Source organism: Thamnophis sirtalis, unplaced genomic scaffold (genome assembly GCF_051295495.1).
Source record: "Thamnophis sirtalis isolate CommonGarterSnake01/CBP01778 unplaced genomic scaffold, rThaSir2_p1.2 scaffold_2, whole genome shotgun sequence".
In the NCBI taxonomy this organism is placed as follows: Eukaryota; Metazoa; Chordata; class Lepidosauria; order Squamata; family Natricidae; genus Thamnophis; species Thamnophis sirtalis.
In genome coordinates, this window is record NW_028261382.1 from 175,575,016 (window position 1) to 175,587,187 (window position 12,172).

The 12,172-nt window shown below is 38.5% G+C and overlaps 2 protein-coding genes across 2 annotated transcripts in view; one reads left to right on the forward strand and one right to left on the reverse strand.

Moving 5' to 3' along the window:
• LOC148049295 (serpin B6-like) overlaps window positions 1–12,172 on the reverse strand; it is a 58,131-nt gene that overhangs the window by 37,674 nt on the left and 8,285 nt on the right. The gene's annotated exons all lie outside the window — the stretch shown is intronic.
• Window positions 1,765–8,017, forward strand: LOC148049299 (leukocyte elastase inhibitor-like). The gene is made up of 7 exons (XM_087707543.1): window positions 1,765–2,004; window positions 2,283–2,461; window positions 3,435–3,572; window positions 4,223–4,340; window positions 5,804–5,946; window positions 6,515–6,682; window positions 7,131–8,017. Exons 2-7 carry the CDS (start codon window positions 2,300–2,302, stop codon window positions 7,536–7,538), a joined length of 1,137 nt encoding a protein of 378 aa, XP_087563669.1. The 5' UTR covers window positions 1,765–2,004; window positions 2,283–2,299; the 3' UTR covers window positions 7,539–8,017.

Genomic DNA, 12,172 nt, shown 5'->3' on the forward strand with positions numbered 1-12,172 from the left:
TGACCAAAACTTGATGCAGTATTCTAGGTCAGTCAGTTACAAATCCATCTGATGGTGAGGGTATCTATCCTACTTTTTTCTAGCTTACTAAGAAGTAGGTTGTGGACTACCTTGATGAATACCTTGCTGTTGTGGCCCAGCAGGAGCCGTTGGAGCTGCCACCAGATTCCGACAGCGAGGGGCCCTATGAGTCGGCTCTGGAGGATGTGGAGGACCCTGGACAGGGTTCCGACTCCAAGAAGGGCACAGAGAGGCTGGTTGGCCACCAGGAGGCGCCTGAGGCTTGGACCAGTGGGGAGGAGACAAGGGAGGGTGATCCGGAGGTCATGCATTGGAGCAGTGGGGAGGAGCCAAGGGAGTTGTTCCTGGACGCCTAGCACCAAAGAACTAATAGGCGTAAGGAACAGTTGTGCAGTTACAGGAGATAATTGCACTCAGCTGGTGGTAATTAGGCTCCTCTCAAGACTATAAAAGGGATGATTGTGCACACGCCCCCTTTGCAGGATTTAACGTATTCACTAAAGTTGGAGAACTTTTCGTGGCTAGCTTGGCAGGCTGGATTGCTGCCAAGGCCTGGACTGTGCTGGATTGCTTGCACCGTATTGTGTGTGCTGGATTGCTGCCAAGGCCTGGACTGTGCTGGATTGCTGCCAAGGTCCTGTCTGTATGTCAATAAATCCTTGCAGGATCTTTGTCACGGTGTGCTGTAGTGTAGGACGAGGGGGGTCAGACCACCTTGCTAAAGTCTTAAGTATACTGCATCCACAGCCCTTTGCTGCTCTACTAATTTAGTCACCATGTCAAAGAATGAAATCAGATTGGCTTGGCTTGATCTGTTTTTAACAAAGCTGCTGGCTTCTAGTTATTACTTTACTCGTTTCTAGATGTTTGCATATCTGTTTTTTGATCATTTTTTCCAGTATATTCCCAGGTATTATTATTAGGGTGATTGGTCTGTAGTTTCCTGGGTCTGTTTTTACCCCCATTTTTTGGAAGATGGGAACCACATCAGCTCCTTTCCAGCCCTCTGGTGGTTCCCCAATGCTCCAGGATCTCTGAAAGATATGATACAGTGATTCTGAGATGACATCTGTCAGGTCCTTTAGAACTCTGGGGTGTAATCTGTCAGGTCCCAGTGATTTAAATTCATTGAGATCAGACAGGTGTTCTCTTGTTATTATTTTTTGCTTATTTTAACTTGTATTTCCAGTCCGTCTATTACAGTTGTTTTTGGTGGGTGGATCTAAAGTTTCTTTTTGCATGAAAACGGATGCAAAGAATGAGATAAGCAGCTCTGCTTTCTCTCTGCTGCCTGTTACTTCCTTTGCTGTGTTCTCTCTTTAGCAGACTGACTGTTTCCTTGATTTTGCCCCCCCCTTTTATTTATTTATATGTTGAAAGAAACTTTTGTTATTATTAGCTTTGACTGTCTCTGTTCATTCTCAGCCTTTGCTTTCCTAACTTCCTGACAAGAATACATATACTGTATATATATCGGTGCCTTTAAGAGGAAGTTCTCTCCAGTAGGTTTCTCCCTCTCTCTCTCTCTCTCTCTCTCTCTCTCTCACACACACACACACACACACACACACACACAAACACAAACAAAAACAAACAGACGCTTCTGCTGCTCCTTTCGGTTTCCCTTCCCTCCCCCCTCCTCCCCCCCTTCCTCTCCCCTCCCTCCCTTTCGGTTCAAGGAGTTCGTGCAACTGGGGCGGGTGACTAAGCGCGTGAACTGGATGCACTGTGCTGATGTGGGGAAATTGAGAGCAACCCCACCCTTCCTCCTCCTCCCCCTCCTCTTCCTCTTCCAACTCTCGAAGCCTGCCTGGTTCGGAACTCTTCCCCGACCAGCCGGGGAGAGTCCGAGGGAGGCCCAGGGCTTTGCCGTCTTGCCAGCTCCAGAGACCGCCGAGCGCGCCCTTCCTCGCCAAGACCTGGGATCTGCGCGGGAGGGGCTCTCTGCGCATCCAGCCCACCTGCAGCATCTTCCCTCGGCAGGTAAGGGCGGGTCCCGCGGCCGTCGCTTGTCGCCGCGGTCGTTGCTCGGGATTGGTGCCATGATTTCAAAGGGGCCTCAGAAATAATCTTTCTTTCTTTCTTTCTTTCTTTCTTTCTTTCTTTCTTTCTTTCTTTCTTTCTTTCTTTCTTTCTTTCTTTCTTTCTTTCTTTCTTTCTTTCTTTCTTTCTTTCTTTCTTTCTTTCTTTCTTCCTTCCTTCCTTCCTTCCTTCCTTCCTTCCATTCTTTCTTTCTTTTTTTCGTTTTGTTTGTTTCCAAGCTTTCCCCTCCGTCACCATGGAAAAACTGGCTGATGCCAACTCGCAGTTTGCTCTGGATCTTTTCCAAGAGTTGAAGAAGCCAACGGGCAACGTTTTCTTTTCTCCGTTCAGCATTTCCTCCGCCCTGGCCATGATCGTCTTGGGGGCCCGGGGTAACACAGCCTCGCAACTCCTGAAGGTCAGCAGGGATTTTTCTGGCATGTTAGTTACTGAATTTCGGCTTCTATGAGGAATTGTGGCTGTTTTGTAAGGAGAGTTGTACTTTCAGTGCTGTCTATTTGAAAGACCGTCTCTAGTTTAGGGATGAATCATCGACTTAAAATGTATGAAGTATATCGCTAGATTTCGTTAGGACTCCCAAAAAGTTAGTAAGACACAGGATAAGTAAAGTTTCTTTCCGGATTTACTCCAGGGTTTTACTAGTGATCAGCTGAACAAACAAGTCTCAGGAGAATAAAGGTGATAGATAGATAGATAGATAGATAGATAGATAGATAGATAGATAGATAGATAGATAGATAGATAGATAGATAGATAGATAGATAGATGACAAAAATAGATAAATGATAGAAATAGCTAGGAAGCTACTATCATTAGCGAGCCTGATGATGAGGGAGGGAGGTAAGGAGAGGGGGGAGGGAGGGAGGCATTATGGAGATAGATGTAGGTAGGTAGGTAGGTAGCCAATTTTCTATCACTAAAGTTGACCTTTAGTGATGTTCTTGGAATTGTATTTTTAACTGACTGGTTACACTCTGAGAAAGTTTGAAAAGTCTTGGTTTAGATTTTCTACATATAATCCAACCTGTATGGAATAAGGAGGTAAGAACAAAATTGATATACAAAGACATACAAAGAAGTGATGCTCTTTTTTTTTATCACCAGGCCTCAAGCCAAGTCAGCATATAGACTCATGCCATTGTCTGCTATGCTGAAATTTTCAAGCACAATGCCTTTGTATTAATCTTAAATACTGTAGGGGCCTCTTTTAAAATGAAACATATGTTTGCCATCGTACTATTTGTTCATGTATGCTTCCTACCTGCAATTATGCAGATTTCTGAAATGTCTCCATTGTTCTTAGACAAAATTATTTTTTGAACTAAACAATCCTTATTGGTACTAACTTAAGGCTTCTCTTTTCCATGCAGACGCTTCATTTTGAGGGAGTTGAAGATCTTCATTCATTATTTCACACGCTCAATACTAAAATTAACCGGAGCAATGCGCCCTACATTCTGAAACTTGCTAATAGGTTGTATGGAGAAAAAACGTTCAACTTTTTGTCTGTAAGTAGATTGCTAAATAAATAAACTTCAATAATGTATGGGTCATCAGAATGGCTTTATAGATCAATTTCAAATGCTATAAGACTATGATATTCATCAATACATTTATCCTTTGCTTGAAGTGAATCTTTAATCTCTCTTAATTAGGGCTGTTATGGTCAGCCCAGCCCAAAGATTATACTGAGAGATCCAATCACATCCAATCATTCATTTTCTTATACCTAATGGAACGAATCTTGCCAAATGAAGGTTATAACCATCTAACCTACTATATCCTGAGAGATTCCAGGGCGTGGCTACCCTGAACCTCTTCCATATTGGGACTGCACAGCCTCTTAATCTGGGTATTTCTCTCTCGAAAAACTTGGTATTTTGCTAAAATTCTCCCATCTCCCTCCTCACTGTTTCTCCAGGTTCACATTCCATCACAGCTTTGGAATATATAGTTTTACAGGTCCTTTGAATTTCTAATTGATTGGAATAAATATCTAATTGATTATTTATTTATTCATTTATTCATTCATTCATGCATTCATTAATTCATTCATTTATTTTAGGTGCTTCCCTTCTTGCTGTCCATAATAATTCTACTTATTTTACAATTTTACAATTTATTTTACTAATAAATATTATATGTCTCATTTTGCTAGGATTTCTTGACGGGCACCAAGAATATGTATGAAGCTGAATTATCTACAGTGGATTTCTTAAGTGCTCCAGACAAGGCGAAAAAGGAAATTAACCAATGGGTTGAACAGCAGACTGAAGGTGAGATTTGTTTTTAAAAAAATTAACAATATTTTTTATCTTTTTTGGGGTCTACCTCAGGAGGGTCAAGCTCATGTCATCATGGTGGAGTCACATGACAAATAGGGACTTCCCCCCCCCTTTACTAAACCAGGTATGGGTGTGGCCAGAGCATAACACATCCAGCCCACGAACCATGAGTTTGACAGTCCTGATCCCCATGATAATCAAACCGTTATTTTTATTTGCCACAATGCTGCCATCAAATACCAATTTCAGGAATTGATAAAAGAGAAAACAAAATAATACTTTTCAGCTGTTAGTCTTACGGAACAGTGGTTGTAAAGTGGTTAATGAAGGATCCAGTCTGCAGACGGTATCTTAGTAAAAGGTATTTGGGGTTCGCATAACAAGTCTGATGAAAAAGAAATTCTGAGAATAACCCACAGATACTTATTGATTAGATTGATTTTTCTGTATAGAAATTGCTAGTTTATACTATCATAGAAAAGTAAAAGTTGAGGTTAAATCTTAATGTTTCATTCTATTGCAGGAGACGGAGTCAGAAGTCTTTATTTCCTTTCTATCCTCTCTTCCTCACTTCTTTTCCCCCTAAATAATTAAAATTTATAAAGAATAAATAGACCAAAAACCAATAAGACAGGAGACATGAGGATGGGGGATCTACTCTCTATCCCATCAGCCACACCCTATAGGACCCTCCTGTCAGGGCTCCAGACCAGCCAGCAGAGTCAGATTTTAAGACTCTTCCAGAAGGCCGGGAGTGTTGGGACTGATGTTACCTCAGCAAATGAATATTAAAAACACTGAATGTTTTGAGTAATATGTTGATTAAAAAGAGCATTTTACTTTAAATTGGGTGGTTTGGGGTTTGGTTAGTCTAGAGAGAAGAAGGACTAAGTGTGACATAATAACAGTATTTCAGTATTTGAGAAGTTGCCACAAAGAGGAGGGGGTCAAATTATTTACCAAATCACCTGCGCGCAGGACAAGAAACAATGAATGGAAACTAATCCAGAAGAGAAGCCACCTGGAACTAAGGAGAAACTTCCTAACAGTGAGGACAATTAACCAGTGGAACAAGTTGCCTTCAGAAGTTGTAGCTACTTCATCATTGGAGAGTTTTAAGAAGAGACTAGACAGTCACTTGTCTGAAATAGTCTCCTGCTTGAACAGGGGGTTAGACTAGAAGACCTCCAGGGCCCATTCCAGCACTAGGTTGATTGATTGATTGATTGGTTCTGGAGATATGGCATATTGACATAAATGGCCACTCAGTGCCATTTACAGAAGCTTTTGCTAATTCAGGATTTTTTTAAAAGAAAAATATTTATTAGATAATTGCAAAGGGGAAATATTCGTACATTTAACAATTGCATTTACGGTAGATCAGTCTCACTGATAATATTATTTAAGTCTCAGTTCTTGGCGCAGCTAATTAACAGTGAAATTTCTCTGTCAAGGTAAAATCTCTGAGTTGTTACCTGAAGGATCCATCAATGAAATGACTAAATTGGTTTTGGTGAATGCTGTCTACTTTAAAGGCAACTGGGAAAAGGCATTTAAAGAAAAAGATACTAATGACAAGCCTTTTAGGCTAAATAAGGTAAATATTTTTTGACTCTCTTCTATAACAGCTTGTGGTTTGGGTGGGTGTAGCAATAGCGACTCTCACGAAGCATCATCAACCGTTTATGATAGCGTTGAACACATAATCCTAACTTATCTGTACTCATATTCTTTCAGCCTTATATCAGTTCCTTTGAGCCTGATCACTAGTTACAAATCTCAACTTTCCTATAAGTTAAACCTAATTCCGTTCTGAAATACTTTACTTAATTTAGTGGGTCATTTGTCTATTTGCACTAATACATGAAGGAAAACAATAAATGAGTTTTTATTTATTTTAATGCTATTTTTCCCTTTTTAATTTTTTTTAAGTTGCTTTAGATGTTCTGTTTATCCTTACCTGGAAGTGAATTTCATTTACCTTAAGAGAGTTGTATGATTCCAAAGAACAGCTATATATTAATGTAGCTTTGCAAAGATTCACTTCCCAGAACCAGTTCTATCAACTTCAGTATATGTATATGTATATGTATATGTATATACAGAAACTTTCTTTCCTTCTTGTTTGATAAGCTCCTCATTGTAATATTCTTAAAATAATGCAGAGAGAAAAGAAGACTGTGAAGATGATGTTTATGAAGGAGAAACTTCCTTTTCGTTATATCCCTGAGTCCAAGTGTCGTGTGCTGGAACTGCCATACGAGGGAAAGGATCTTAGCATGATAATCCTTTTGCCTGATGACATTGAGGATAATTCCACAGGCCTGGAACAGGTGACTCTCTTGTTTTCTTGCTATTGCTGTAAAATCATTGTCCTAAGCAAAATTATTCTAAATATTTTTCAGAGTATAAGACGCACATTTTCCCCACTTAAGAAAAGGGTGAAAATTTGGGTGCGTTTTATACACAGAATGTAGTCCCGCCCACCCTTTGGCCTCTGTCTTATAGCATAATGTTTATGCTATAAACTCTGCATTAATTTTCCCCCCATCTGAACATCTGTTAAAGACGCAAATAGTTTAGCATGAGGCAGAAACCACCTTGCACTCAGTTAGAGAAAGGCCACGTGTGGGGCAGAGAAATGTGCTTTCTGGCTCTGTAAATTAATTCATACTGAAGTCAGTGATGTCCTGTTTTTCAGCAACACATTTCTCTGTGCTGAAATGGAAATATTGTCGCTTAGTGATGGAAATAATTACTTGTCTTTCTTTTCTGTTTTAGCTGGAGCAACAGCTTACTTTGAAAAAACTGCAAGAATGGACCCAGCCCCAAAATATGAATTCCCGCTGGGACATCAACGTACATCTACCTAAATTTCAGCTGGAAGAAAACTATGATCTTAAACCTTACTTTTCAGCCTTGGGGTTAATAGATATGTTTGAACGTGGCAAGGCTAATTTGTCTGGAATGTCAGGATCTCCGGATCTCTATGTGTCCAAAATTGTTCACAAGTCATTTCTGGAAGTAAATGAAGTGGGCACTGAAGCAGCAGCAGCTACTGGGGCTACATTTGTGCCTTGTTGTTTGCCCTTGGAGGAGAATTTTAATGCTGACCATCCTTTCCTATTTTTTATCCGTCATAATCCAACAAAGACTATACTCTTCCTTGGTAGATTTGCTTCTCCATAAAGAGTATCGTAAGACATAAAACCAACTTCCAGTCTCCTATAAAACACACGCTTCCCTGCATGCTTGGTGCAATTGAATAAGTTGGGTTCCTCCAGATCAGGGGTGTCAAACCCACGTCATCATGGGACATATTGTGACCGCCTCCTCCCTTCGCTAAACCGGGAGTGGGCGTGGCCAGTGCATGACACGCCCAGCCCAAGGGCCGTAAGTTTGACACCTCTGCCCCAGATGTTTTCCACCTTAAGATTTTCTTGAATTTTCTTGATTTTATGTTAACAGATCTTCTGTGACAATTTGCTCTAAAAGGTAATCACTAAAAGGTGTTTGATTTCAGTTCTTTTAATTTCCAGCTAGCTAGGAATTCTGGGTATTGAACTTTGAGCTGTTTGGAAGCCGTCAGATAAGCAGCAGTTACTATGCGTTGTATTTGTAAAATGAATAACATACGAATTACTGGAATAAAGTTGGCTTTCATTCAATATATTGTAAGAGTCCTTTGTCCAGACTCTTTGGTCCTGGAAAAATCATGGATAATATAGAATCCAGAGAGCAACCTTTTTGTTCTTAAAAATACAAAACAATTTGTCATCTTAGTACTTACGAGGAATTATGGTACAAGTTTTCTTATCATTCAGCAAATGCAGAATTGTCCATGTGTGAATCACTAGTGACCTCCATTTACAATTTTTGATTCTTTTTCTACATTCTCTCTCCTTAGTAAATCTGAACTATATATTGTTGTCCCTCCTTAATGGAAGGCAGGTGTGAACTAAAGAAATTCTAGTGACATTTTGAAGAGCTTATTACTTCTACAATTCAGTTTAGTTTATGTTGCCTGGATATCTGTCATGCACAGGAGCACTCCCGAACTGGCAGTAAGAGAATTGGCAACTCTGGATGGATGGATGGATGGATGGATGGATGGATGGATGGATGGATAGATAGATAGATAGATAGATAGATAGATAGATAGATAGATAGATAGATAGATAGATAGATATCAGACAGACAGATGATACATAGAGTGATGGTAGACATAATGGAGAGGGGGAGAGAGAGATGATAGTTGGAAAGATAGATGAGACAGACAGACAGACAGACAGACAGACAGACAGACAGAAAGACAATTTTCTATAACTTGGCCTATTGATCAGAGGTTCTGGGGATTTTATTCAGACTTACACATTATATTCTATGAGAAAGTTTGAAAATCTTGGGTTTACCTTTTCCTATTTTTAATCCTTGTGATCCTCATTCAGGTGTTCCCCATTTTCCTGTTTGCCCTTGATCTTTTCCAAGTAATAAATTGATTACTGTCTCTACATTCCATTTCTCTGGCAGGTGGTTGAGAAGCAACCTCCAAGGATGATTGAGATATCAGGGCAATTTCTAAAAATATACTGAGGGTGGGGTATTTTTTCCCTAACAAGAATATATATATATTGGAGCCTTTAAGAGCAAGTTCATTCCAGGAGGTTTTTCACCCTGTCTAGATTCTCCTGCTCCTGACACTTTTGGTTATTCTTCTCCCACACACATTTTTCCTCCTTTCCCCCTTCCTCTTCTCCTCTCCTGATGGATAGATGATAATCAGAGAGAGGATGGATAGATAGATAGTAGACATGATAGATTAGATAGATAGTTTAGAAAGATAGACAGATGGTTAACATTGTAGATTAGATAGATGATAGATAGATGATAGATAGATAGATAGATAGATACATAGATAGATGATAGACAGATAGATGATAGATAAATGGTAGACATAAAAGATTAGATAGATAGATAGATTATAGAAAGAAAGAAAAGAAAGAAAGAAAGAAAGAAAGAAAGAAAGAAACAGATGATAGATGGTAGACATAATGGAGAGGGTGAGAGAGATGATAGTTGGAAAGATAGGTGTGTGTCTCTGTGTGTGTTTGTGAGAGAGAGAGAGAGAGAGAGAGAGAGGGAATTTTCTATAACTTGGCCTATTGATCAGAGGTTCTGGGGATTTTATTTAGACTTACACATTATACTCTATGAGGAAGTTTGAAAACCTTTGGTTGACCTTTTCCACATACAGTTGTCCAACCTGTAGGGAAGAAGGATAGAAGGAGAAAATCCATGCACAAACAATACCAAGAAGGAATGCGGGGGAGCTTTGGCAGCTGGGGCGGGGGGCCTAAGGGCGTGTATTGGAGGCCGGGTCTTCTTCGGATGTAGGCACCTGGACGGCAGCCCCACCCTTCCTCCTCCTCTCGTCCTTCTCACGCCTTCCAAACCCCCTTCTCCCCCCCCCAGGCCATCCGGAGAAGGTCAGTACGAGGGCGCTCCCGCCCCTCCGGCCCCGGGGCTCCCTTCCTCAGAACTCTGAGATTTGCGCGGGAGGGGCTCTCTGAGCATCAACGCACCTTCAGCATCACCACTATATCTATCTATCTATCTATCTATCTATCTATCTATCTATCTATCTATCTATCTATCTATCTATCTATCTTATCTATCTATCCTATCTTATCTATCTTATCTATCTTATCATGTATCTTATCTATCTTATCATCTATCTATCTATCTATCTATCTATCTATCTATCTATCTATCTATCTATCTATCTATCTATCTATCTATCTATCATCTATCTATCTATTTATCTATCTATCTATCTATCCTATCTTATCTATCTTATCATCTATCTATCTATCTATCTATCTATCATCTATCTATCTATCTATCTATCTATCTATCTATCTATCCTATCTTATCTATCTTATCATCTATCTATCTATCTATCTATCTATCTATCTATCCTATCTTATCTATCTTATCATCTATCTATCTATCTATCTATCTATCTATCTATCATCTATCTATCTATCTATCTATCTATCTATCCTATCTTATCTATCTTATCATCTATCTATCTATCTGTCTGTCTGTCTGTCTGTCTGTCTGTCTGTCTGTCTGTCTATCTATCTATCTATCTATCTATCTATCTATCCTATCTTATCTATCTTATCTATCTTATCATGTATCTTATCTATCTTATCATCTATCTATCTATCTATCTATCTATCTATCTATCTATCTATCTATCTATCTATCTATCATCTATCTATTTATCTATCTATCTATCTATCTATCTATCTATCTTTCTATCTATCTATCCTATCTTATCTATCTTATCTATCTTATCATGTATCTTATCTATCTTATCATCTATCTATCTATCTATCTATCTATCTATCTATCTATCTATCTATCTATCTATCTATCTATCTATCATCTATCTATTTATCTATCTATCTATCCTATCTTATCTATCTTATCATCTATCTATCTATCTATCTATCTATCTATCTATCTATCTATCTATCATCTATCTATCTATCTATCTATCTATCTATCTATCTATCTATCCTATCTTATCTATCTTATCATCTATCATCTATCTATCTATCTATCTATCTATCTATCCTATCTTATCTATCTTATCATCTATCTATCTATCTATCTATCTATCTATCTATCTATCTATCATCTATCTATCTATCTATCTATCTATCCTATCTTATCTATCTTATCATCTATCTATCTATCTATCTATCTATCTATCTATCTATCATCTATCTATCTGTCTATCTATCTATCTATCTATCCTATCTTATCTATCTTATCATCTATCTATCTATCTATCTATCTATCTATCTATCTATCTATCATCTATCTATCTATCTATCTATCTATCTATCTATCTATTTATCTATCTATCTATCTATCCTATCTTATCTATCTTATCATCTATCTATCTATCTATCTATCTATCTATCATCTATCTATCTATCTATCTATCTATCTATCTATCTATCTATCCTATCTTATCTATCTTATCATCTATCTATCTATCTATCTATCTATCTATCTATCTATCTATCTATCTATCTATCTATCTATCTATCTATCTATCTATCTATCTTAAGGTGACCAGATTTTCAGATTGGTAAAGAGGGACACCTTTGACCGGGGTGGGGGGGGGTGCTTGATTAAAAATTTTATACGGAGCAACAAAAATTTTCATACAATGCAAAAATAGTATTGTAATATTTTTTGTTATTTCAACATAACTACAATTTACAAATATAAATTGCAACTGTTGCCAAACATCAAAATTTTGATCGCGTGACCATGAGGATGCTGCAACGGTCGCTAAGTGTGAAAATGGTCACTAAGTGTGAAAATGGCCATCAGTCACTTTTTTCAATGCCATTGTAATTTTGGTCACTAAACCCATTATACCACCTTTCTTGCCACAGTTATTAAGTGAATAACTGCAGCTGATAAGTTAGTAACATAAGTGAATCTGGTTTCCCCATTTGACTTTGTCAAAAGGTGATTATATGACCCCAGGACACTGAAAACCATCATAAATACAAATCTGTTGCCAAACATCAAAATTTTGACCGTGTGACCATGAGGATGCTGCAACGGTCGCTAAGTGTGAAAAATGGTCATCAGTCACTTTTTTCAATGCCATTGTAACTTTGGTCACTAAACCCATACTTATACTTATTTTGTCATACATGCTTGACAAACCAAAATCAATCAATCAATCAATAGCCCTGCATTTGGTCTCTATCCAGGAGTCACCCAGTTCA

Bases quoted from the DNA above. Each gene is read 5' to 3' on its own strand.
- LOC148049299 (XM_087707543.1), top strand. From the start codon at position 2,300: ATGGAAAAACTGGCTGATGCCAACTCGCAGTTTGCTCTGGATCTTTTC. The intron at 3,573-4,222 runs GTAAGTAGATTG...TCATTTTGCTAG, and splicing joins AAACGTTCAACTTTTTGTCT to GATTTCTTGACGGGCACCAA. The intron at 4,341-5,803 runs GTGAGATTTGTT...TTCTCTGTCAAG, and splicing joins GGTTGAACAGCAGACTGAAG to GTAAAATCTCTGAGTTGTTA.